We start from the raw sequence: 26,928 nt of genomic DNA, 5'->3' as shown, positions 1-26,928 counted from the left end.
GTCCCCCACGCGCCTTCAGAACTGCGTGGTCGCCGTCCATGGTTGAGTCAATAGCAGCCGCGGTTTCGTCTGCAGCGATTTGTGGCAAACTACACAGTTTCGTTAAGACTGTGCGCGTCCCCCACGCGCCTTCAGAACTGCGTGGTCGCCGTCCATGGTTGAGTCAATAGCAGCCGCGGTTTCGTCTGCAGCGATTTGTGGCAAACTACACAGTTTCGTTAAGACTGTGCGTGTCCCCCACGCGCCTTCAGAACTGCGTGGTCGCCGTCCATGGTTGCATCAATAGCAGCCGCGGTTTCGTCTGCAGCGATTTGTGGCAAACTACACAGTTTCGTTAAGACTGTGCGCGTCCCCCCCGCGCCTTCAGAACTGCGTGGTCGCCGTCCATGGTTGCATCAATAGCAGCCGCGGTTTCGTCTGCAGCGATTTGTGGCAAACTACACAGTTTCGTTAAGACTGTGCGCGTCCCCCACGCGCCTTCAGAACTGCCTGGTCGCCGTCCATGGTTGCGTCAATAGCAGCCGCGGTTTCGTCTGCAGCGATTTGTGGCAAACTACACAGTTTCGTTAAGACTGTGCGCGTCCCCCACGCGCCTTCAGAACTGCGTGGTCGCCGTCCATGGTCGCGTCAATAGCAGCCACGGTTTCGTCCGCAGCGATTTATGGCAAACTACGTAGTTTCGTTAAGACTGTGCGCACCCCCCACGCACCTTCAGAACTGCGTGGTCGCCGTCCATGGTTGCGTCAATAGCAGCTGCAGTTTCGTCTGCAGAGATTTGCGGCAAACTACGTAGTTTCGTTAAGACTGTGCACGTCCCCCACGCGCCTTCAGAACTGCGTGGTCGCCGTCCATGGTTGCGTCAATAGCCGCTGCAGTTTCGTCTGCAGAGATTTGTGGCAAACTTCGTAGTTTCGTTAAGACTGTGCACGTCCCCCACGCGCCTTCAGAACTGCGTGGTCGCCGTCCATGGTTGCGTCAATAGCAGCCGCGGTTTCGTCTGCAGCAATTTGCGGCAAACTACGTAGTTTCGTTAAGACTGTGCACGTCCCCCACGTGCCTTCAGAACTGCGTGGTCGCCGTCCATGGTTGCGTCAATAGCAGCCGCGGTTTCGTCTGCAGCAATTTGCAGCGAACTACGTAGTTTTGTTAAGACTGTGCGCGTCCCCCACGCGCCTTCAGAACTGCGTGGTCGCCGTCCATGGTCGCGTCAATAGCAGCCACGGTTTCGTCCGCAGCGATTTATGGCAAACTACGTAGTTTCGTTAAGACTGTGCGCACCCCCCACGCACCTTCAGAACTGCGTGGTCGCCGTCCATGGTTGCGTCAATAGCAGCTGCAGTTTCGTCTGCAGAGATTTGCGGCAAACTACGTAGTTTCGTTAAGACTGTGCACGTCCCCCACGCGCCTTCAGAACTGCGTGGTCGCCGTCCATGGTTGCGTCAATAGCCGCTGCAGTTTCGTCTGCAGAGATTTGTGGCAAACTTCGTAGTTTCGTTAAGACTGTGCACGTCCCCCACGCGCCTTCAGAACTGCGTGGTCGCCGTCCATGGTTGCGTCAATAGCAGCCGCGGTTTCGTCTGCAGCAATTTGCGGCAAACTACGTAGTTTCGTTAAGACTGTGCACGTCCCCCACGTGCCTTCAGAACTGCGTGGTCGCCGTCCATGGTTGCGTCAATAGCAGCCGCGGTTTCGTCTGCAGCAATTTGCAGCGAACTACGTAGTTTTGTTAAGACTGTGCGCGTCCCCCATGCGCCTTCAGAACTGCGTGGTCGCCGTCCATGGACAGGCAGCAGACAGCGGTGGGAAATCGTGCATTGTTCCTCTAAGCACTGAGTAAAACAGAGGATGAGACTCGATGCAGTTTTCAGCTTTTAGTACAGTGAACAAAAAGAAACCGAAATATCGCGAAACTGTGATGGGTGCGTGTAGTGCTTGTATTTTTGAATTACCAACTACAAATGCCTAATTTTATGCAGTTTTGGTACCACACCATCGTAAGCATTCTTTATTCAATTTCCCGTTAAAGAATAAGGCATGCCAAAGGCTGCTACTTTTTTTACAATGGCAAACACCATCGAGAACATTATAGCTGGTGCTTCGAGAACACAGACCTTGCACAAAAGGTTATGTACGACGCCGCAACTACAGACTTGTAACGTAACAGATTCAGGATGGAGAACTAAACTTAAGCCAGTTAGCGCAGCATCATTCTACACCAAGTACAAAAGATCGACTGCGTACCCAGGAGCTCCGGAGTGTGCTTACGATCCATAGAATGTAGTGTGGCCCTAAAGCAACCTATTACTAATATGACACTAGAAAACGATTGTAAATGACAAGGAACCAAGTTTCTCGACAAAAATTGAAAAGCATTCCGCCCAAACAGCGCGAGGTGACTGCTCACTTCAGGCCATACGAGCGCAACAGAGCCAAAGCAGTGTCACATGATCCAACCTTTGACATCAAAACTACAGCAGGGTCAGTGCTTCCAGTAGTAGCACTCGCGGTTAATAAATATTGGAGAGTAAAAATGATAATTTTATTGCCATTCACATTCTTACCTATTTCTGCACTTTGCGGGATCATGTTCCTCGCCTATTTTCTCCGAGTCTTTCTAAAAACGATTACATCAGAGCCAATCTCACGATGAATGTCAACATTAGTGCAATTAGCACTGAAGCAATGTACTGCAAATATCAAAATACATCCTTTCCCGTGCTTCTCTGTAAATGCTGTGCTCCCTAGCGGTTGTCTAAATAAACATGACGATTCTGCCCAGTATCAGAGTAATCTTAAATAATTTTTTTTTTTCGTCGTGGAAGTACAGCATATATCCCCAGTGGCACACACCCAGCGAGTCAAATCCACCTTTTTTCATTTCTTTTTGTGCTGCCCTCTGCCGTAGGCCGCTAGAAACATTTTGTAAGGGTGCCAGGGCTTTCGCCTGTTCATTTGTGTAGCTGCACCCATGTTGAGTGTTTTGGTTGGGTGTTTTGTAGATTGCAATTAATTATGAAGGGATTTTCCAGTGCAGCATGTCGTTCCTGGAAGTCACGTAGCACTTGCCAACTACTGGGTGAGAAGGCGTGAGCGCACTGTTTTGCTAACAGTGCGGTCGATAAAGGCACGCTGAGTTCAGATGGCCTTGAAATTTGTGGTCACTGATTTCTACACTTGCACTCACTTTTTTTATTACATTTACATATTCTTTAGACATTTCGCATATCAAAAGCCTTCGAGCAAAGCCTTCTGCATCGGATTTACCAAAGCAGTGTATTTGTTTACATCGACATCTACAGCCAGGACGTTGTTAGCTCCTTGTATTGTGGAAACGGTGCACCGCTGAAATGAAATATTGTCAAAATGTAGCAAAACATACATATCTGCGCATATGAACGGAATTGTTCCACCTTGAGACGAGTCAATATGAGCAGCCGAGACCCTTATACAAAGGCAAATGTGAACCAGATACATATATCACGGGCTGTTTTTACCGATTCTCGCTTTTCTTTAACTTCAACTTACTGTTGGCATGTTCCATAAAGCATTATTACATAAACCTATGCTCGCATAAGTGCTAATTTACAAGCCGTGCAAAGTACTTTCGATAAAGCGAACACTGTTGGTATAACTGAGCAAGGCAGTTATTTATGCTGCTGTACTGAATGCACCGCCTTGTTTCCCGCCTGACCTAGAGGCGAACGGTGCATCTCTGGAATTAAGAAATTCGTCAGCGTAAGAACACGTACCGACCCACCCATACATGCAGTGAATGAAACTGGCAGCCTACGGGTACGGTGACACATAGATGTCGGCACAGCACAGCATCACCCCTTCCCGCTTACTGTGTGCACGCCGCAGGAAGTGTAGTTAATTTCAAATCCCAGAACTGAACTGTGAAAGCAATTTCCTTCATCGTAACTGCTTACTTTCCAGCTTAGGTCCGCCAGTTGCAGGAGCCTGAACTTGACCGCTTCGGTAGGCCTAACCTTCGCTGAACAGTATCAACATCGGCTTAAGCTTCGTGTGTGCGGCTTCGGAGGGCTGAAGTTTGTGCATTTCAACTTTGAAAGCATGTTTCAACTAATTTTAAGCGCGATTATTTCATACGCAAGCAAAGGCACAGTGGCTATCGCATTGTCGGTTCGGCGGCCGATCGCGCCGGGATCAGTCAAACGATGGTCGGCACGCTGATTTTGTCGGTGTCGACACGAAAGCTTGTCGGACTACAACTCGTGCTCGTCTGTTGCATTGTTGTGGGCGTGCATAGTATGCTAAAATGGTCTCACCGACACACTGTGCTGAATAGTCGGCCAATCATTGGCGTCGCCGTCTTGTCGATCTCTTATCGACCAAGTGTTACCGTAAACGAGTATGTGAAATCAGGCACGTGCTGCCACCACTAGCAAGAGAGGGCCGACACTGCAAAAATACTTCATCAGCAACGTCGTGTTTTTGAAGTCTCGCCCAACTGTAACGAAGAGTAATGGAAGTGACCTAAGTTGCCGTGAAAGAGGTTCATTGAGGAACACACACTGACTGGCACCTAACAAGTGACCCAAGTTGCGCCAAAGAGGCTAACTGTTGAGTGGCACATACCAAGTGACCCAAGTAGCCATAAAAGAGGTTCAGTGAAATAGCAGCACATACCCAACAACCCAAGGTAATGTGAAAGAGGTTCACTAAGGAACACACTGACTGGCACCTAACCAGTGACCCAAGTTGGCGTCAAAGAGGCTAACTGATGAGTGGCACATACCAAGTGACCCAAGTAGCCATAAAAGAGGTTCAGTGAAACAGCAGCACATACCCAACAACCCAAGGTAATGTGAAAGAAGTTCACTGAGGAACACACACTGACTGGCACCTAACCAGTGACTCAAGTTGTGCCAAAGAGACTAACTGTTGAGTGGCACATACCAAGTGACCCAAGTAGCCATAAAAGAGGTTCAGTGAAATAGCAGCACATACCCAACAACCCAAGGTAATGTGAAAGAAGTTCACTGAGGAACACACACTGACTGGCACCTAACCAGTGACTCAAGTTGTGCCAAAGAGACTAACTGATGAGTGGCACATACCAAGTGACCCAAGTAGCCATAAAAGAGGTTCAGTGAAATAGCAGCACATACCCAACAACCCAAGGTAATGTGAAAGAGGTTCACTAAGGAACACACTGACTGGCACCTAACCAGTGACCCAAGTTGGCGTCAAAGAGGCTAACTGATGAGTGGCACATACCAAGTGACCCAAGTAGCCATAAAAGAGGTTCAGTGAAATAGCAGCACATACCCAACAACCCAAGGTAATGTGAAAAAGGTTCACTGAGGAACACACACTGACTGGCACCTAACCAGTGACTCAAGTTGCGCCAAAGAGGCTAACTGATGAGTGGCACATACCAAGTGACCCAAGTAGCCATAAAAGAGGTTCAGTGAAATAGCAGCACATACCCAACAACCCAAGGTAATGTGAAAGAGGTTCACTAAGGAACACACTGACTGGCACCTAACCAGTGACCCAAGTTGGCGTCAAAGAGGCTAACTGATGAGTGACACATACCAAGTGACCCAAGTAGCCATAAAAGAGGTTCAGTGAAATAGCAGCACATACCCAACAACCCAAGGTAATGTGAAAAAGGTTCACTGAGGAACACACACTGACTGGCACCTAACCAGTGACTCAAGTTGCGCCAAAGAGGCTAACTGATGAGTGGCACATACCAAGTGACCCAAGTAGCCATAAAAGAGGTTCAGTGAAATAGCAGCACATACCCAACAACCCAAGGTAATGTGAAAAAGGTTCACTGAGGAACACACACTGACTGGCACCTAACCAGTGACTCAAGTTGCGCCAAAGAGGCTAACTGATGAGTGGCACATACCAAGTGACCCAAGTAGCCTTAAGAGAGATTCAGGGAAATAGCAGCACATACCCAACAACCCAAGGCTATGTGAAAGAGGTTCATTGAAGACCAACACATACCCAATGACACAAACCCAGTGACCCAAGTTAGTCCAAACGTTGGCTTCGAACCTTCAGCACTGCCGCCCAATACTGTACCCATCAGGCATAACTGTTTTCCTACCAAAGTTAGTAGGAAAATAGTTAGATATGAAATTAAATCAAATTTTATTTTCTAGTGAAAAGACTGGTAATTCTCGGCTAAAAGCTACGCAAGTAGCTTGACTGTGCTCAAGACTGTGCTCAAGGAAGAGCATGGAACTATTTACAAAATGCAATTTATGTAGACACTAAAACAGTCTACATACGACACACAAAATACTTCTAATAGAGCACATTGAATACCACAAATATTATCCCTAAGATCATTACCAGTAACACTCAAATGTCTACAATCATTTGCCTAACACAATTCATGTAAACACTAAAATAGTTACATACACACATGTAAAATGTGTTGTAATAGACCACATTGAATACTGTAATACCACTGAGCATCATCATCATCATCAGCCTATTTTTATGTCCACTGCAGGACGAAGGCCTCTCTCTCCTAGCGATCTCCAATTACCCTGTCTTACGCCAACTGATTCCAACTTGCACCTGCAAATTTTCTAATTTCATCACCCCACCTAGCTTTCTGCCGCCCTTGACTGCACTTCCCTTTTCTTGGCACCCATTCTGTAACTCTAATCGTGCACCGGTTATCCATCCTACACATTACATGACCTGGCCAGCTCCATTTTTTTTCTCGTATCAATTAGAAAATCGGCTATCCCTGTTTGCGCTCTGATCGATTCTGCTCTCTTCCTGTCTCTTAGCGTTATGCGTAACATTTTTTGTTCCATCGCTCTTTGCGCAGTCCTTAACTTGTTTTCGAGTTTCTTTGTCAACCTCCTAGTTTCGGCCCCATATGTTAGCACCGGTAAAATGCAGTGATTGTACACCTTTTTTTTTCAGTGATAGTGGTAAGCTTACAGTCAGAATCTGGCAATGCCTGCCGTACGCACTCCAACTTATTTTTATTCTGCAGATTTCCTTCTCTTGATCAGGGTTACCTGTGAGTAATTGACCACAGTAAACGTACTCCTTCACCGACTCTAGAGGCTGACTAGCGATCCTGAACGCTTGTTCCCTTGCCAGGCTACTGATCATTATCTGTCTTCTGCATATTAATCTTCAACCCCACTCTTACACTTTCTCTGTTAAGATCCTCAATCGTTTGTTGTAATTCGTCCCCAGTGTTGCTGAACAGGACAATGTCATATGCAAACTGAAGGTTGCAGAGATATTTGCCGTTGATCCTTGCTCCGAAAGTTTCCCAGTTTAACAGATTGAAGACTTCTTCCAAGCATGCAGTGAATAGCATCAGAGAGATTGTGTCTCCTTGCTTGGCCCCTTTCTGTATAGGTATCTTTCTACTTGTGGAGAACCAACCAATATTACTGATCAGCAACAGTACAATTCACATCTCACAGCTGAGTGAAATAACGAAACTGCCACTTATTTAAGCCATTTAAGTCCACATATTGATTTAGATAGATGAAAGGTTATATGCTAAACATTGATGTCTAAATTGTGCAAATGGGTTCATGTGTTTACAACAATTTGATGACGTTCTAGAGATGACAGATTTTGTTGAAAATCGCATAACCTGCAACAAAGGTAAAGTGTAAATATGTTAAACTTGAATAATAATGAACTGTGGGAAAGCATATCTTCTCATGGATGGTGGATCCATATTTCCATTAAGGCGAATAATTTTTTTCTGCAAAACAAGAAGCCTATTTATGTTACCTTTAGTCGTCATATGCCATACTAAGTGCAATAAGTTACATGTGAATTAAAGAAAGCAGAATAGATTTGAAAGATTTGGGAAGTTACCGCAAAGAACACAGTACAAAGAAAGAGACAACACGAAGTGGTACTGACAACTGTTGATTTAACAAACTAACGCCGCTTATATAGATCAGACACACATGTGCACCTGAAAAGCAATGAGAAAACCAATAAAAACACAGAGCAACCTTTAACAAGGGTACAAGACAAATGCCAAGATAAAACGCTGATAGACTACTGAGGCACCGAACACGTATGCATCACGTGGAAAGAAACAAAGGTTCTTTCTGAGTAACAGCAGCTGATGGCAAACTAACGCATTCACCATCCTTAAAGCATCGTATGGCCACTGCCTTTACAATTCCTTTCCAGCAGGCCATTTTTTCTGCCAATAATCTCGGTATTTGATAACAAAGGAAAGCAGCCTAAGCAGCTAATGCAATGAATAGCTAAGTTCGGCCCTCCAACAGCCCCCAGGGAATGCTCCTGCTCACACAAGCGAATGTTAATGTACCTACTGGTTTGCTTAATGTAATATCGGCCGCACTTAAGTGGAATCTTATATACGACACGTGTCGTGCAAGGCACATGCAAATTTGCATGCGTCATTTCACAGGAGGCTAAGCCTGTGGTTGGCACCATGCTGCACAACTTGGGAAGTGTACAAAGTGGTGAAAAGACAACATCAACCTCATATTTATCAGAATTAAGGTTATGGGAAACCTTATGATGTAGGGAGCAAAATTCTTCTTACTAGCCTGTCTATCAGAAATTTATAGTTCTTCGTCCTTTTTCTGAACCCTAACAAGCAGTGATTCGGCAACTGAAAGCAAAAGAGAGCTCAGAAAACCGGTTTTTTCCAGACACCCCTCCTTCAAGTTGAAAACTGGAAAGCTGCTTGTGGTGACATGATTTTAAAAGTGCTTATCTAAAACATGATGAAGCTATACCCCGTTTTATAAGCTTTGAATGGGACGAATGGAAAGGCAGCAATGCTTTTCTTGAACCTGGGCTCGAAGACCCAGCAAGCATGGTCAGCGGATGAAAAACCTAACTTCCACCACCGCTTCCAGTCCGTGAAGATGACCGAACAGTGAAGCTGTGGTAGTTGCACCAAGTGTTACACCTTGCAAGTCAAACTTTGCAAGCAGTCTATATTGTAAAACTTTTGTTTCATCATTCTTTCACCTCCTTTTCACTTTTGCATGCTTCACGTGGTGAGCATGCTTTAAGAGTGCTTATTTTTTTTACGGTTCTCCCAGTGTTTCTTTTTTTCCTCGAGGAGGCAGACCCTACGACGACGAGCCCGTTCACAAGCCAATTCTCGCTGACGGGCGCAGCAGGTAGCTTCTTCCTCATAAGTAAGCACTACTCGCACCGCTCTGCGTGGTCATCGGCGCCACACAGGTCGACTGCGGTCAGCCCTTATGGTGAAGAGTTAAGCGCTCATGCACACACACGCACACACTTTTTTTGTCCGCATCAATCTCGTCTGCAGCTGAGGGCCAGGGCACCGTCACATATTTTCGAACCCACCATGTAAATGTAAAGCCAGTCTTGTGGCGGGTTGCTCAAAGCTATGAAGAGAGACCGTTGTGCACCTATCAACAGTGTTCGGAACCCGGGGCCACAGCATGGTATTTCACAAAGATGGCAGCCGTGAACAACAGTCATCCCGTGCACTCGTTTTTGCTGGCGAAGCGGTTTGTCAGCTTTCTGAGGGTCATGCAACCACTGCGAATAGATCTGCATTGATAAGGTATTAAATCGTTAACTTTAGTTACTAACAGAAAGCATATTTAGCGCCAGCAAACAAGGACGGAAGGGAGACGACACCACAATGCGCTAACAACACCTGATGGATGGTAACAACACTAACACCTGATGGCGCATTTCTGATTAGGCCTAACAAGCTAGAGACTGTGGCCAATGGTGTGGCCGTGACGATGAATGGATGGAAAAACTTTATTGATTAATCACAGCAAGCAAAAACAGGAATAAGGGAAGAGGTAAGGAGGGAGCGGTTGGGTGGTTCTCTATTCCAGGACACTAGTGGTCCTGGAATCCTGGGAAGTGATCCAGCCCTGGCCGAGCAAGGAGGATCTCCCAGGGCTCCTTACTGTAGGTAAGTATCTAAGGCGAGTTTGCTTCCTGGGCTCTTTTCGTGCATTCCCACGTCACATGTGGTAGTGACGGCCATGCACCACACCATGCACCACACCATGCACCACATCACTGACAAGCGCCGGCATGTAGTGTGGGATTGATGTGGTGTGCTCTTCCCAAGTGGGGACAAGCGTGTGTTTGTATTTTGTGTGCATAGGCTTCTGCTGCCCCCAGTTGCCAATGCTGGGGGCAAGGTGCTCTCTTGAGCGACCCTGGTGTTTGAGGACATCTAGGGCCATGAGTGGACTATCCTAGGCAAGGCTGTGGTCTCTTGCTCAGTTTGCGAGTTCTTGAACTAGGGAGCGCGCCCTCTCATTGCTTGGGATGCCCTCGACGAAACTTTGCCACCGGCCGATGTGATAATGGGCCAGAAAACATTGTGGAAAGCTTGAATTATAGGGTTTTACATGCCAAAACAACAATTTCATTGATTTTGCCTACCAGAGGATCTTTAACGTGCCCCCAATGCATGAGGCACACGCATTTTTTTCGCTGAAAGCTTGTTGCTAATATCTTCCTATGGGTGGCTCATGAATGATCAGTCGTGCGATCACATGTACGGGTTAGATTGATGGCCGTTGAAGCGGCATTCAGGTCTGCAGTCAACCAACCGGCAACTACAGCAAGCACGCTTGCCAAGTTTACCTGTGGGCTCGAATGCATGTAGAGAGCTCTGAACTGCACAAGTCTAAGTGTGTGAAGATTGAACTCGTGTATCCGAAGCAATTAGTGTACCTTCTGGCGGCTAATCGGCACGATCTTCACACATGCTTCCATGCATACCACACGCGCTGCTTTTGTTGTTTCGTCCGTTCGCATATCGTTTCAATAGCTAAAATTGGTATGGTCTACATGGTCAAATTTTGTACTGACAGATAATGTGTGCCATCGGAACACTGCACGTCAAGGCTCCAACCACGGCTGGGTCATTCACTGTAGGTACCAACTATTCGAAATATTGAATATAGGATAAATTGAATTGTAGACATTCGATAATTGAATTATTCTGATGCTCACTGCTCGATTCAAAATCAAATATTAGTGCACCCACTGTCTTCGGTTAATGATGATGATTTATTGGTATCCCCTTTTAAATGGGGTGCTGGCAAATAGTCACCTAACCTGCTTGAGTTAATCAGGTATGCTAGACATGCCTTTAGCATTTGTGTACACATCTCAACCTTTTTTCTCTTCCTAAAAACTCTTTCTACAACACCAGCGCAGCACCCTCTAGGTAATATAGTTAGAAACTCGACGCCTAGATTTATCAACCACCCTTGGCTTGTTTAAATACCACATATCTACTTCTGCCAACATAGGTTGTGTTTTATTACACAATCAGAGTGGAATTTTTTACCTTTCTTCATTTAAACAGCCTAGCCTGCTCAAGTTAATCATGGATACCACACATGCTTTTCCTTCTAGCATTTGCGTAAAGATCTCCTTAAACTTTTTTCCCTTCCTCAAAACTTATTGTGATGATGATCTATTGGTATCCCCTCTGAAACGGGGCGGTGACGAATAATCACCTAGCCTGCTTGAGTTACTCAGGTGTGCTATACTTGCTTTTCATTCTAGCATTTTTGTATACATCTCTTTAATCTTTTTTTTCTCTTCATCTACCTTGTACGGCTGCCTATGCCTGTAATGGATCCAGTCGTATAAATCTTTCTCAGCTTTTTTTCCGCCAATACTCTATACGTCTCTTGCTTATCTCGACTGCTGACCGGTTGATGTTTCTGTCTACTTTAAATCCAAGTGCTACTGGAAGGTGTGCTTCACTTACGGTTCTCAATGGGTGAATCCCTTCACATTGCATTAGGATGTGCTGAGTGGTCTCTGGATTTTTGCTGCAGCACACAGACACCTAATCTAGTTGTGAATACTTGCTCCAGTATGTTTTTTGTCCTTAGGCAACCAGCTCGAGCCTCAAAGAGCAACGCACTTGCTTCGCGCTATTGTTCAGATTTTCCCTTCTAATTTACTTCTCATTCTTGTAAATCTCCATTCTCTTTTTGTTTCCCTTCTTTGCATCTAATTCACTGTTTTTCTCATCTTTCTGATGAATCCTGGTTGTCTATTTACACTTTCAATTACCCTGTACTTGGTTGCCAACTTTCTTTAGCTCTTCCTCCATTGTGTCCCTGCTTTTCAGGTACAGATGCTTGTGCACTTTAGCCACGCATTTAATTTGATCCACGATCCTGAGTATTTCTTCAAAACTGATTTTACTCCGCGTTTCAAACGAGGCCAAACCTATGCCACCCTGTACTACCTCACATGTGGTTTTGCTGTGATGTCGAATTTCCAGCCCTGACAAGAGAGCCAGGCATTTCAAGCCCTGAATGGCATTTGCAAGCGTTAGTGCTGGCACTCCTTCCACCTCATATTTATTGTGGCCCCACAGTGCACTACGTTTCCTTATTCCTGCATTCCACTTTCCAATTACTTTCAGATTATCTTGGTGAATGCTGGAGTAAGTCTTTCTTTTGTTTATGTATTTGCTGAGGTATTTATAGTATTCCTTGACTATGGTTACGACTTGTTGAATTGACACCACGTAATTGCTTGTCTCTTAATTAAAGGTCATAATTCCAGATTTCTCTATGCTAAGCTTAATGTCTAGATTTGTCGCTGCGTTGCCACACATTCGCAAGTCTCTCTAAATTTCTTGCATTGTCCGCTAGTAGTACTATGTCTGCATACATCAGTCTGGGAACCTTCTGTTGCATCATATGTCCATCATGGAAGTGTGATAAATAAAACTCTAATTCACTGTTTTCCAGTCATCTTTCTAACATAAAGCTTGAACAACAATGGAGGTAGATGACATCCTTGCTTCAGTCGTTGGTGAACTTCCAGCACTTCACTACATTTTCTACCTTCCCATATAATTCATACTCAATTGTCTGTATATCTCCCTCAGCAGCACCACAAATCGTAATCTGTGCCTTTGTGCTTGAAAATATCCCATAATTCCCTGTCTACGTTGTCCTAGGCTCCCCTAATATCTAGCAATGCTATCCATAAAGGTCTATTCAGAGCTACTAAAATTGCTATGCACCGAGATAGTAAAACATATCCTCCAAGTGTCTGCCTGGTGTGAACCCATTCTGTAGTTCCCCCAGTATATCATTTTTCCCACCCACTTCAACAGTTCTAATTTTATGATTTGAATTGCCATTCTATATATCACTAACATTACTGTAACTGGCCTGTACGAGCTCACCCTATTCTCATCCCCTTTTTCTTTGCAGATGATGTTCATCTTTCTTTCATGCCATCCAACTGGCATATTCTTCGTTTTAATCACTTGCTGAATGGCATTAAGTCAGCAGTGCCTTGCTCTTTGGACCGAAGTTTCTGATTAGCCGTACAGGGATTTCATTGGGCCTTCGACCGTGTTATTAGGGTCATTTTTTTTTTCTGCTTTTTCCCAGTAAGTTTTCTATGCTAAATTTTGATCTCTCGGGCTTCTCTGCTGATGCTGGATCTGTTTGGGTCTGAACTAGGCTTTCTTTGGTACCGAAGTTATCCCTAATAATGCTCCGACATACCCAGCCCACCATCTCCTTCCAAATTGTTAGTCTTCATCTCTTACAGCGGTTTGCGAATTTTTAGTTGGAGCTCAGAGTGATCTTACATGATTCCATAATCCTTTTCGTATGCCTTTGTCTCTTTTGTAAATGTTATGAACCCACTTGTGCATTTAATGATCTCTTGCACGAGCTCACTCACCACCATTTTCTACAACGGCAGCTCAGCACCCTCTAGGTGATATAGTGAGAAACTGTGTGCCTAAGATAGTGCTCAGCACAAGCAACTGAAGTATCTTTTTCAAATTGATACCAAAAACCTGGCTTGCTGAAACGCCACCTATTAACTTCTGCAAACAAACAGGTAGTTTTCTCTAATGCTATGAATGAGTGAAATTCTTTAACTTTCCCCACTCGAACTGATTTTACTAGCCTATTAGTTTATACCCTCTCCTGATCCTGTACTATGTGCAAATGAAAAAGCCCCTTTGATGGTTTCCATGGTCCCACGAACGTCCGCTTAATTTTTTTTTCCTCCCAACTGCACATCTGTGGTTCAACCTTTGGACCAAGGAATCATTAGGAGTGTTAAGGCTGCCTACCGTGGGAGGCTCATCTGGCGGATGTTGCTAAACATGGAAATGAAGCGGCCAACGGAAGTTAATCTCTTCATGGCACTGGAAATGCTCGCCACATTCTGGGCTGCTACTTCGGCCGCCTTTATCTAGAATTGTTTCAGGCATGCCGGTTTTGGTCAGCATGAACCGGCAGCCTTGCCGGAAGCAAGTGCTTCTCAAAGCGGTGGCCATCTCCAGCCACTAACGGAAGCATGGGACACGCTGCGCAGTGCAGATGACACGACGACGTGGAACTGGAGCACTTATTGTGTGTGGACGCCAATTTAATCGTACACGAAGAGTCGAGCGACGACGCCATTGTCAAAAGTCTGCGCAAGTAAAATGACAGTGACGACGAGGATGGCGAAAACCATGAGCAAGAAAAGCATGTAAGTTTGTGTGATATACTGGACGCAATCGACATTATGCGGACTTTACTCGGTGAGCGTAACAATGACGAAGCAATGGAAACATTATCAAGCTTTGAAGCGCATGTAGTGAAGCTCATGCAAAACAAGGCGAAGCAGAGTAAAGTAAGTGACTACAGTAAAACCTTGTTAAACCATACCCGCTTAAGCAGTAGTTTCGTTTTAAAAGTATTAAAGTCAAATCCACGACTCAGCGGCCATTGACCATAATGTGTTTTGTATCCGCAGAAACTGTACCAGCTTATTGCGTATGCATCGATTAAAACGTAGCGTTTCCTCTTTTCGTCGCGCAAACACGGTGGTGCGTCATCTCCATTGGGTGGCCTGGCAGAACAACAAGCCTCAGAGATCGGAACAACGGCCTACAAGCGCCCTGTGCATTTGTGCGTGAAGCCATACCAACATCAACATAATTTTGATGCCATGCCAGAGAGCGTTGTGGCATCGTGCAAAAGAGGACTCGCGTCATGCCGAAGCTCGGATAAAAAAAGACGCCGGGTGCTCAGCACAAAGAAAAATTAGACATTGTTCGTGCTGTCAAACGTGACACGAAAAAGTCGGCGCTGGCACATGACAGGGATCTGCTGTTGACTACGGTGTGTGGCATTTGGAATGCGAAGTTGCTTGGCAGCGCTGCTGCAACCGCAAAGAGGTGTCGGCTACCAGGTTCAACTTTTCGCCATTGTTGCCTCTGTTGTTGCCAAAGTGCCGACTAGCGACAGTGACGAGAACGACATGGAAAGCGATAGCACGGGCGATTCAGGCCCGACAGTGGCAGAAGCTGCGCGTTACATCAGCCTCATGAGTGCAATCGTCGCGACAAGAACAGCACCTGACAATGAAAAAGCGCCCCGAGATTTCTGCAGCACTACCGCGCGCGTGCACGGAGAATACGTAATGCCAACGAGAAATCTGCCATGCAAGTGTTTGCCGAGAAGAGGGGGCTGGCTGAAAAGCTGGCACGCAGCTTCAGTAAGTTTGAGGCCGCTGTTGTGATGCTAGGCCACCGCGGCATCAAACAAAAATAACACTTTTGCTGCGCGAAGTGAATAAATACTGCATGTTTTCTTCTGCTTTCATCGCATTCTTGCCGTGTTCTGATTTCGACAGGTAAGTGGGCGATCTCATGCTATTTCGGTTAAACAGTACTACCGTTTAGTACGTACTTTTTCCGAGCTCCGGCCAACTACCGTTTAACAAGGTTTCACTGTATTTTCATTAAATTTTCCTTCTGCAAAGCGATGAGTGTGTTAATGTGTCCATTTCTGCGATAGCGAAATTCCCGCGAGAACGAAAAAAACGTGTTTCCCTGGCGGTTTCATTATTGCAAGGTTCGACTGTATTTTTATATTGTGCACTACACCAATCCACCCAAAACTCAAGTACGCATTGGCAATATGGGATCCAAGTCAGGCACAGATGGTCAACAATATTCAATCAGTGCAAAAACCAAGCAGCTTGCTTCAGCATCTCCGATTATTCTTATTAGACATGTTTCATTGTTAAAAGCCCCTGCCTACTTACATCTATCCCTTCGCCACAAAGCAGCACACGTTGCCTCTTTAATAAGCTTTATGATCACTGACTTCTTCATCGTGACTTCTTGCAGTCGAGATCTGCCATCTTTCCACACTGGGATCACTGTCTCAAACTCGAGTGCATTTCACCAGAATATGAGAGTTCTTTTATTCCCCACACCATCACTGGAACGACAAGCCTTCCGATATTGCCACTGCAAACTGACCCAGTTTCGTGGTTCACTATGCATTCTTACTTAGTTGCCTTTTCTCTTTATTAGTGATTTCTTTAGTGCGAGTTGCTGAGAAATACTTCAACACCTACTAGGGGTGTTTGAATAGTGAAATTTCTGCATTGAACTGAGTAGTAATATTCGAGAAAAACGGCCACCAAATAGTGAATGAAATAAGATATTTTCCATTTTCTGAAACAGTTTCCGTGCATCCATTCGGTAAAGCAATACACATTATTTGACACATGCAATATGTACACACTAATAGCATTCACAGCTAGACGTATACATGAGGAACAACTGCTACCCGTTGCCACATTGTGTTACAGTCACACACAGTGTTGTGATCAAGAGAACTACAGAACAGTGTAACACTGCTTTAAACTATTTGCAAAAAGTTTTTTTTCTGGATAAGTAAAAATACAGATTATTAGTCTACCTTACAGAGCAAATTTTTCTAGGCAAATCAAAGCATTAACAATGAGTAAAGATAGATAATATTTTATTTAAATTGTCAACAAATGTGCATCTCATGCCAAATTTAGCTCACCTGAACAAAACAATTTTTGGCAGTCACATAGGAGAGATGATCTGTGTAATGAACCAAAACAAATGAGATCTCAAAAATCCTGGGAGAATAATGATGAAATACCAAAAGAAGCATGGCAAATCAGTTCTGAGGAATTCCGCAAGGGGAGGAAGGTTCATGAAAGAAAAATATTACATCCACACGTATGTGGCACAAAGCTACAAAGGAAACCCACACAAGTTTTTAGATACAAAGCTTCATAGTTGAAGAAAAATTCATGCTAGTCATATTCGAAACCAGGACTAATTTCTGGGGTGGTCGCTTTACCATGTGAGCTAACCAGAAGGCTTAGCAGATCGCAGCGCAAGGGCAAATTAGTCCACAACTCGAAGCACAAAGACAATGAATATGGTAAATCATTTCTGTGGAATTCTGAAAGCTGGAACAAGGTTCATGAAATGAAAAATTGACATCCACCGGTATGTAGCCTGGAGCTACAAAGGAAACCCACATGGGTTTCTCAGAAAAAAAAAAAAGCTCCATAATTGAAGAAAAATTTGTCGTGGTCCGGGATTCAGTCACAGATCATCCTTGTGCTTCAGAGATGTCGATTGATTTGCCCTTGTACTGCAATCTGCTAGCCTCCTGGTTAGTTCAGATGGTAGAACGACCACCCCGGAAAGGCATTGGTCCCGGGTTGGAATCTCGGACCAGGAATAATTTTTCTTCAACTACGAAGCTTCGTTCCTGGTAAACCCATGTGGGTTTTATTTGTAGCTTTGAGCTACTTAGAAGCGCATGTCAATTTTTCCTTTCATACACACACACAAAAAAAGTACTCTTCTGATAGGTATGCCTTTCTGTATGTTACAATGAAGCTTTGGTTAGGGCTAGTTGGCATATTCTTCAAGTAATGAGAGGGCAACATGAAAAAAACACAGATGAAGAAGGAACACGCAAACAGGATAAGTGCAGCCTATGGCACTCTGCAAATTATGCCTAGCTAAAAAATGGAGCCATATCAAAAGCGTTGGTACAATTTTACTTTTGGAGGTTCAATGCATGGCCAACTATGTGAGAAAGAAGTGTACAAAGTTTTATTTTAAAAATTCAACAATTACGATACTCCCTAATACGAAATCTGAGCGCTCTATACGTGTTGTCGTTTCGCGATATATTGGCTGGCATGGACAATCTGTCTTGTGCGGCACAGGGCAAACGAAGTGGTGTGACTGCTTCGCTAATCTGAAGATCACGAGAGGCAGCGTGTGGGTGACATGCGGGCACGATTAACAGCAGCTGCCGCAGACTAACCTCCCAGATGATACATGCTACTCTGGTGCCATCTCATAGCCATCGTCGCCGCACTACAATTCCGATGCTTTCGCCATAGCCTCTGCACCATGGTCCGCTGCACCCTCTTCCTCCACTTTCATGCCCAGCTGCACTCTGCATTCACTCTTTCATTCTATGCATTGTTCGTTCACGCCGATGCTCACCAGAGGAACAGGTACCTAAGAGCTGCGCTCTAAAATCCCTTTTCAGAAAATAAGTTATGCTTAGAACTGAGGTGAAACAGCGCGAAAAAGACGAGGACACAAGGAAACAAATACCACAGACAAGCGCTGCGTTTCATTTGCTGGTATTTGTTTCCTTGTGTCCTCGTCTTTTTCACGCTGTTTCACCTCAGTTCTAAGTATGAACCAACTAGCCCTCATCAAGATCTTACTAAGTTATGCTTGTTGCTGTATGAAAAAAAGAAAGAGCATAGAGAAAGAATAATTTAAGAAGCATAACTCTGCTCCTTCTTGCATCCTCATAATGTCACGCAGGAGTGTGGCGGCACATGCAGCGCCACCTACCGAATGGCGGCCAAACTGTGCTGCACCGGACACCTGACATATGGTCATGTGATGGTTTGTCAAAGCGATGCAATGGATCCGTGCGATGTGGAAAGCACGGGGTACGCTCTTGTCTCCTCTCCTGCGGCTGCTTGATGCCAGAGCGCCGCCCTTGCATTAGGTAGCCTTAGCTACCTAATGCAATTACACTAGCTGGTAACAGTACTCATAACGAGTTCTGTCCACCTTTGCTCAATTGGCACTGCTTTCACCAGTAATTTTAGGGATCTTCCGGACCACTCATGGCTTCATTGCTGGGCACAAGTCAGGTGAAACTTCCAGAAAAAGGCAAGGTACCGCCCCAGGGAGCAACAAGGATTTTTTCTGCTTGTCAAGGATGACCGCTTCCAAGCTCAACATAGTATTTATGCCTGCGGACCATTCTGCTGGGGAAATGCTTTTCACAGACATAGTCGCTTGTTGTCAGTTATGGATCCCCTCTTCCAATAGCTTTCGCCCATTCTTGCAGGCATTGAGGGTCATTTGGAGCTTTGAAAACTCAGAACGTTTTCCATGTAGGACTTCTATCCGCTGTTACACTTTGGGACGAAGCATAGTGCCCCACTGCGGATTATTGGAGAACACTTATTAGTGAACACTTACTAGTGAACACTTACACCGTGGAGAAGCAGTAGAGGAACTGCAGAACTTACGAAGCGATGATTGTGACTGCTCGAAGCAAGTGGCAGACTCCGCTCTGCTCTGTTGGTCCGTCTGTCCATGTGTGCCCAAATGTGCTGCAGGAACATTAAATTTTGTTTCCCCGCACAGTAGCTATGTATTGCATACTCTGATCGGCATTTTTATGGTGCATGTTAATAAACTACAACAAATTCTTGTCTTTTGTTACATCTAAAAACTTGAAAAGCCCCAAGCGCAGTTTTCTATACGCACCTGGCTACGAATGCAGATTTGAGTTACGCTTTTAAACCACATGGCAGGTACATAAGACTACACATAGACGTAGTTAGGTGTGATGGGAAAAAAGCTGCATGTCACAGCTTGACTGGCCCCATCACCCAGAAAACAAAATTACAAAATTCATCATTCATTACAAATTACAGATCATCTGCTCTTTCAAGTGTGCTAATTTCTTGCTCTTATTGGTGCACAAAAGAATGTGATCCTAAATATATATCTCGAAACAAATAATGGTACTAAAACTGTTTTTAGGTTTTTTATTCCCCGAGTGCAAACCCCACTGGTATAAAGCTTTATTGCGGCATTCGACGACCTAGCGCAAGGGACCAATAGCAGACGACGGCAGGCGTCGGAGGCCGCGTGCACTCAGACCGAGAGGGATGGCAAAAATAGTTCCTTGCGGCACCACAAGGGGCGCCGCTGCCTCTGTTTGCCAGTCTGCTATAGCATGTCTGAAGCTGTGCGCCTCGTCTTCACCCAGTGTGACATTAGCATGACTCACGTTGGTGCCGGCCCATAGTTTCACCTCCTGTTATTCTTTCTCCATGAGAAAGGGTTCTTAGAAAATCAACACAAAAAACTTTCAATTCAAACCCCTGCAGCAATAAAATAAAAGCATTCAGGAAAGCTCAAAATTAAAGCTTGTCTCCTCATTCTTGTTTTTCTCTATTGCAGCACATGGGCTGCATCCACCCTCCTCTGCATTAACTAAAAAGTTTCAATGCACTTCCAGAAGTGCTCCTGTCCCGGTGTCCGTAGAGCACTGCAGCTCTTGTGCATTGATTCCTGGCAAACTTTGGTTTCCCTTTCCATTGCATGCCTCACTTCTCCATACTGCTGCTACTACAGTGAAACCTCGGTGATACAAATTCGTACAATTACCCGGCTGAAGCGCGCTGTATACTATGAGCCACATTTCGGATGTCTCAAACGCTCCCCTATGCCGGTTCGGGTGATACAAATGAGAGAGCCGCGATGGCCGCAACCACCGACAACCAAATGGTGAGGAGGCTGTGCCAGTCACGCCAAGGCGGGTCGGCAGGCAGACCGTTTTTATGTTTGCAGCGCAGGGGGAGGCCTTTAGAAGGCAGCCTACAACTAAGGCTTCGCCTTTTCGGATAAATAAAAAAAAAAAAAAAATCCAATAAACACTCGCCGGTGAAACTTTTGACAATTCGGATTTATCTGATAAACTCAGATTTTAGTGGCCAATATGACCCTGTTCCGTTCTTTATCAAAAGCCTTTCGATAAAGGGCATGTTCTAAGTGGTGATTGACACATCGGCCAGTTTGGCCAATACAAACTTTACCTCACATCAACAGTATCTCGTAGACCGCACCCATCGCACATTTAACAAAGGGCTTGTCGCCCCCGGGAGCGCGAGACGACATCTTGACATATGGTCCCCTGGCAGCACTCGAGCGCCAGGAAACTGAATTGACCGCAGAAAGCATGGCATGCTCACACGACGCATTTTTGTAGTGCATGAACAGAAATTTTTGGCAAGCAAAATGGGTAGGAAACGAAAATTTTCGAGTGACTACGTAAAGGAGTTCAGCGATTTGAACAGTCAACGTCATCTGAAGGTGTCATTGTTTGCAAGTTTTGTCGTTTGCCAGTTAGCATTGCCAACGGCAAGGGCGCCTTGAGAATTGTGTATAGCCTAAATTAAAAATTAGATTATGGGGTTTTACGTGCCAAAACCACTTTCTGATTATGAGGCACGCCTTAGTGGACGACTCCGAAAATTTTGACCACCTGGGGTTCTTTAACGTGCACCTAAATCTAAGTACACAGGTGTTTTCGCATTTCGCCCCGATCGATATGTGGCCACCGTGGCCAGGATTCAATCCCGCGACCTCGTGCTCAGCAACCCAACACCATAGCCACTGCGCAACCACAGCGGGTATGTGTATAGCCTGACACAGGCTGTACACACAGGCTGTCTATGCCGGGTGTCTTAACAGACTTCACATAATCGCAATACAATTTGTTGACATCGTCTTGTAATTTCTTTCCCTTAGGCAACTCGTCACAGCAAAGCTCGTTCGAAGAATGAATCGCACAGGCCCGATCCAACAGACAAGACGTGGATGGCATCCCGCACCAGTTTTGCCATGCGCTCTGTCATGCTGGGATTGCACTGCACCAGGCTGATGGACCTCTTGGCAGCCTCTTTCGAAGCAAGTGTCCGGCGGCATGCACGACGCCAGGTAGTGATAAACTTATCGGAAATACCTACGCGAGGTCAGTGTGAAAGACCTTGCGACGATAAGATCCATCACCATCGATGAGTCTGCGGAACTCCGCGGACGTCCAGCAGTGGCGGTGCTTGACCCTTCTACGACGACAAGCTGCCTGAACGTAGGACTCTCGATAGACTAGCAAGTAGTTCAGCATTGTAACGCAGTATCAATTGACATGTTGATACAAACCACTCTTGTGGTTTGTATCAACATGCTGGAACAAGGTTGGAAAGGCCTTAGCTGATGTAGCTGTGTTGAGTTCCGATTCAGCCTCCTGCATGCAAAAGTTTCAGAAGAACTTGCAACTCTCCAGCCCAGATTTCAAGGCACTTGAAAGATCCGTGCCACCTACTTAACTTTCTGGAGGATGGAATTAAGACGAGCTCATTTAGGGTAGTTAACAATTTTGTTGTGCCCTTTCCTGCCCTGTTGAAGTCATCGCGGAAGCTGCGTCGTAAGTTTGGTCATGTGTACATCACCACGGGCATGACCCTCAAGTCGCCGAAGACTATGTCCGTTTAGGTGGGACTCTTTTTATGAAGCCCTTGATGTTCTGGACTATTGACGTGCCATTTTGCCTTTCTTGAGAAGCAACGATACCAAGGAAAACAAGTGCGAGAAGCTCAAAACTCTTGTTTCATCGCCTGAAGCTGTGCACGACTTGCTGATTAACTGTTTCATTACCATGAGAAAATGGTTTTTTTTGTAGTTCCTGGAAAAAAATTTACTACTACAAATAATGCTCCAGCACACATTGCAGTATAGCATGTTGTGCATAATGAAATTCTCTTTGCAAAAACATACTTTGCCAAAAAAAAAATTTAGGTAAAACAAAAAGTCTAGAAAGCTCTATTTTTGCTGCCAGTTGATAAAAACAACAATAAAAATCATGATATCTACAAAAGTATTAATATCAAAGAGAATTCAGAATATACATTTCAAAGATAAATAACCCAGAAATGGTGTCTCAAAAAATGCTCAGTGCACTGTCGTTCTTAAGAAACAAAAAAAGAAACTAAGACCAGTTCACCGCTCATGCCATGCGGTGAAGCAGTTCCCGGATTTTGTGAAGCATTGGTGCACTCCATAATTTTCCGACAAAACGTATGGTTTTTGTTCAACTTTGTGGTCCTCATAACACATTTTGCAGTTCTGCCTTTCCGGCATCTTCTGAGGATGGTCAGATGAGAAGTCCAAGGAACATACTTCACCAGTTCGTCTAGAGTCATGTACCTCTTCCAGGACCGACTGCTTTCAGCGTAGCTGGGCAACTACAAGATTATGCATCCAAGCATATCATTTTTGCACATTGTCTTTATAACCTCTGACGAGAAGAACAGTAGAAAGAAATTCCAAGCCGTTGTAAACTGTCTTGCGCTCATTTGTAGTGCTGGGCCGAGATGTGCAACGAACGCCCTTCTTGGTGTGAACGGAAGTTTCTTTGCTGCCGATGGCAGCACATCATAACTAAGTGAAGTATGCACCCTGACGATAATCAGTAGAGCTCTCAGGTCGTGGAAAAAGATTGGCAGATAAGCGTGCACAAGGAAGGAGACCGCTGAAGGCCGTAAAGGAAACTTGCCAGTGCACAGTTGCGGATGTCCCATGCTAACTCAAAACATTGTCGCCGTCAGAGCTTGAATGTGCTTTAGCTGTCACCTTTGGAATCTTAACTCAAGTACTCATAACTAAGTGCGGGTGCAGCACAGTTTTGAGCAGGGCGCTTTTCTTGTGACGCAGCCATGCAGCACGACACCATGGGAGCGACTTTCGATAACTACACAATGACATCGGCAGCGCCCCTTGCCAGGATTCTACGAGAGATGCATTACCGAAACTCTTGCAAACTGGTTGCAAAAGCCGGGTCCACATATTGGACAGGGGGCGGACATTCAGAAATACACTTTAGTGGAATAAAACGACTCGAACTCCAAACCAAAGCTCACTAGTGAACAGGTGGCGTCATTTTCGGTTAATTATCATTGCTCAGCATTGTTGCACGGCAAAGCCGGCGATCCAATTTAATTTGTGACAAGCTGGGAGTCATTCGATGACAAAATTTTGATGCTAGTGCGGCGTAATCGTGAGCGGCATGCTTTTATCTTGAGCGCGGCAGATGGTGACAGCCGCGTCTCTTTTCACTACAACATACGTACATTAGTTCGCAAAAAGGTCCGTCAAAAATCCCGACATGTGCAGTGCCTGTACTAACTACTGGATGGCCTTATATGGATAAGAAACAACTGCAATAAGACGAAATTGGCGATCTAAAGCATAGTTCACTGGTGATCGATTTGAATATGCGTGGTAACGAAAGAGTTAAGCTGAGGTTTCTTAAGACGAATTTGTGTGCAGTGCTCTCAATCATTAAGGAACTTGAGGCAGAGAGTACACCGTGGTACACCAGGTATACCCCATACTAGGGGTTCGTTTGCACGCGCTCCTTAGTCAATGGCTTGACACACCTAAGGTTTTCACATCACATGTCACAAGTCTGTTGGATCTTTTTGATGAGAATGACTGCTAAATGACTGTCGCAGACCTTCTTGGATACTATGCTGCTGTCACTGAAAAGTGGAAACAGAGTTGAGAGGAACCTTTGCGATGCACTCCAGCACACCAGTGAATCGTTTTGGTACAGTGTTCAAATTGTGAATCCAAATGTGAAGCATGTCCTGTGCGTTCCAAACCTATGCGCCGATGTTTAAGTTAGCGTTTCTTGAAACTGACGACATGAGCCAGCTCACGAATTTTTCGAACCATCAGAGCTATGAAATCAGTAACATTGTTGAATCCCTGTCGTTTTGGGGACTTCACACTGTCCAGTGGCCAGTGCTTTCCCGCTGCGCGCTGAGTCTTCTGGCTCTCCCTGTTTCTAGCGCAAACGTTCAAAGGGAATTTTCATGGCTGAGAATCAGCAATCGAAAGAAGCGTGCTTCCATCAGTAACGGCAACCTCGTAAAGTATGCCTGCATCTATTACAACAAGCTTTAAGGTTGTAACATGCACAAACGTAGATGTTGTGTACTGAAGTATTTGTGCTTGTGTGTATGTGTTCGTGCGTTCAAACTTTTCAGACAACTAAAATATGCTTCGTGTGTTGTGATGTTTTCGTGTTCAGATATCATTTCATTTAGGATTATGGAGTATTGAGAATAATGCAAAATTAAACACCAAATTTCGGAGAATTGGGGATTTACGAGAAATAAACTCTGATAAATGCTGAGTTTCCACCAAAAGAAATAAACTACAAAAAACACCCTTCGAATTTCAAGAAAAATAAACTTCGAAAACATGCAGCCCTACCTATAACACAGCGGCAGCTACACGCATAGTATGGAGCAGAAACGGTCCAGCAAACAAGCGAGCCACGACAGCAAAGTGATGAGGACCCTGCGCTGAGCATGCCGAGGTGGGTTTCCCGGAGGACCATTTTTATGTTTGCAGCGCGGGGCGGGGCCCGCAGAAGGCAGCCGATAACGCAGTGCCAGCTGCGCGCACAGTATGGAGTGCAAACGGTCCAGTGAATGAGCGAGCCGGGAATGCCGAGACTGCCGGCAGCAAAGTGGCAAGGAGACTAAGCTGAGCATGCCGAGGCGGGTCGCCAGGCAGACAGTTTCTATGTTCAGAGCATGGGGGGAGTCCGGCCAAAGGCAGCCGATAACACAGCGGCAACTGAGCGCACTGTACAGGGTGGAAATGGTCCAAAACTGGCACTCTCCCATGTCTCGCCGCTCGTGGGGCTCACGCTCTGTGCCATATCCAACGCTCTCGCGAAGCCGGTTTTGTGAAGTTTGCATACAACTTCCAGAATTAGCTGCTAGACGACCTGGAACAAAAGAAAACCCAGAATGACATCCGGGACTTCTTCCAGCGTGAAAAAATTCCTAAAAATGAGTTTCTGCTTCTTTAACACGCCGATTTAATTTGTTTTTTTGTGATGCTAATTTCGGGTGATATGAATATTTTCGCGGCCCCTTGAGATTCGTATTAGCGAGGTTTTACAGTAGTATAAATGGAAAAACTATTAAACATATCGACACGTATACTTACTCATCCTTTTCTCGGTGAATGCATTTCACCTGCTAACAGCGCAATGTTATTGCTCCACTTCGGAGCCTACTAGAAGGTTATCGCTGATTTCATCCGGCATGTCAGTTGTCATCTAACCTTGCGTAACCTGATTGTATGCACAACGCTTGTGTATGTGCAGTAATTTCAGGAAGGCACATGTGCACCAGCAATTACTCTGGAACCTTCAACGAGTCACGTATAAAAGCCAAGGCACTTGATACACAGATAATAGGATTTCCAAAAATTGCCTTAAGCACCTTGCAACAGTACTAGAGGCCATCAGTCATCTGGGCTGACCATGAAATCAAAGAAATGCCGCTTCGCTTACGAAGAACTTATGTTTCTGGGCCGCAACATCAGCATGTCAGAAGTCCTTCCTGATCCACAGAAAACAGCTGCCATTGCAACCTTTTCGCAGCCCGTTGACAAAAAGTGAGTGCATAGGTTTGTTTCATGGTCTGTGTGCCTAACTATAGGCACTTTTTCAAGAACTTCTCTTGCATCGCCGTGCCTCTGATTCTTTTCATGAAATCAGACGTCGAGTTCAAGTGGAAAACACTGCAAGTCAAGGCAGTTGAAAAATAAAAGCAACGCCTGCAGTCACCACCAGTACTCGCCCACTTCGACGAATACGCTGATACCTAATCTACACCGACATAAGCAGAGTAAGCCTCGACGCTGTCCTAATACAGAGGAACCATGGACTTAACCCTTTGAAGGTTTTTGCTGTACATGTACGGTGGCGGTTTTCTGTCCCGCAAGGTCTTGGCCATACAAGTACGGTTTGGACCCTCCGTTTGAAATTTCGCGCCATAATGACGATGCGTGCTCACTGGGAGGTGCTGCCACCTCTTGGGACTTACAAGAAGTGTGAAATTTGTGCTACCTTCTTGGGGAGATAAACAGAACTGATTTCTAACTTCAGCGTGTTGCGCAGACTGCGGCAACACCCCTTT

General features: G+C 45.2%; 1 protein-coding gene across 9 annotated transcripts in view; it reads right to left on the bottom strand.

The window, feature by feature from the left end:
* LOC126544208 (carboxy-terminal domain RNA polymerase II polypeptide A small phosphatase 1-like) overlaps nt 1–26,928 on the bottom strand; it is a 255,492-nt gene that overhangs the window by 113,828 nt on the left and 114,736 nt on the right. For 6 of the 9 annotated variants that reach the window (XM_072286050.1, XM_072286053.1, XM_072286055.1 and 3 more), the window contains one exon: nt 19,384–19,467. The exons of the other annotated variants lie outside the window; for them this stretch is intronic. In XM_072286050.1, the coding sequence (XP_072142151.1) occupies nt 19,384–19,467 (84 nt within the window). The remainder of the gene's footprint in view (nt 1–19,383; nt 19,468–26,928) is intronic. 9 annotated transcript variants of the gene reach the window in all.

This window comes from Dermacentor andersoni, chromosome 1 (genome assembly GCF_023375885.2).
Source record: "Dermacentor andersoni chromosome 1, qqDerAnde1_hic_scaffold, whole genome shotgun sequence".
Classification (NCBI taxonomy): Eukaryota; Metazoa; Arthropoda; class Arachnida; order Ixodida; family Ixodidae; genus Dermacentor; species Dermacentor andersoni.
This window is presented reverse-complemented; position numbering and strand designations above follow the sequence as displayed.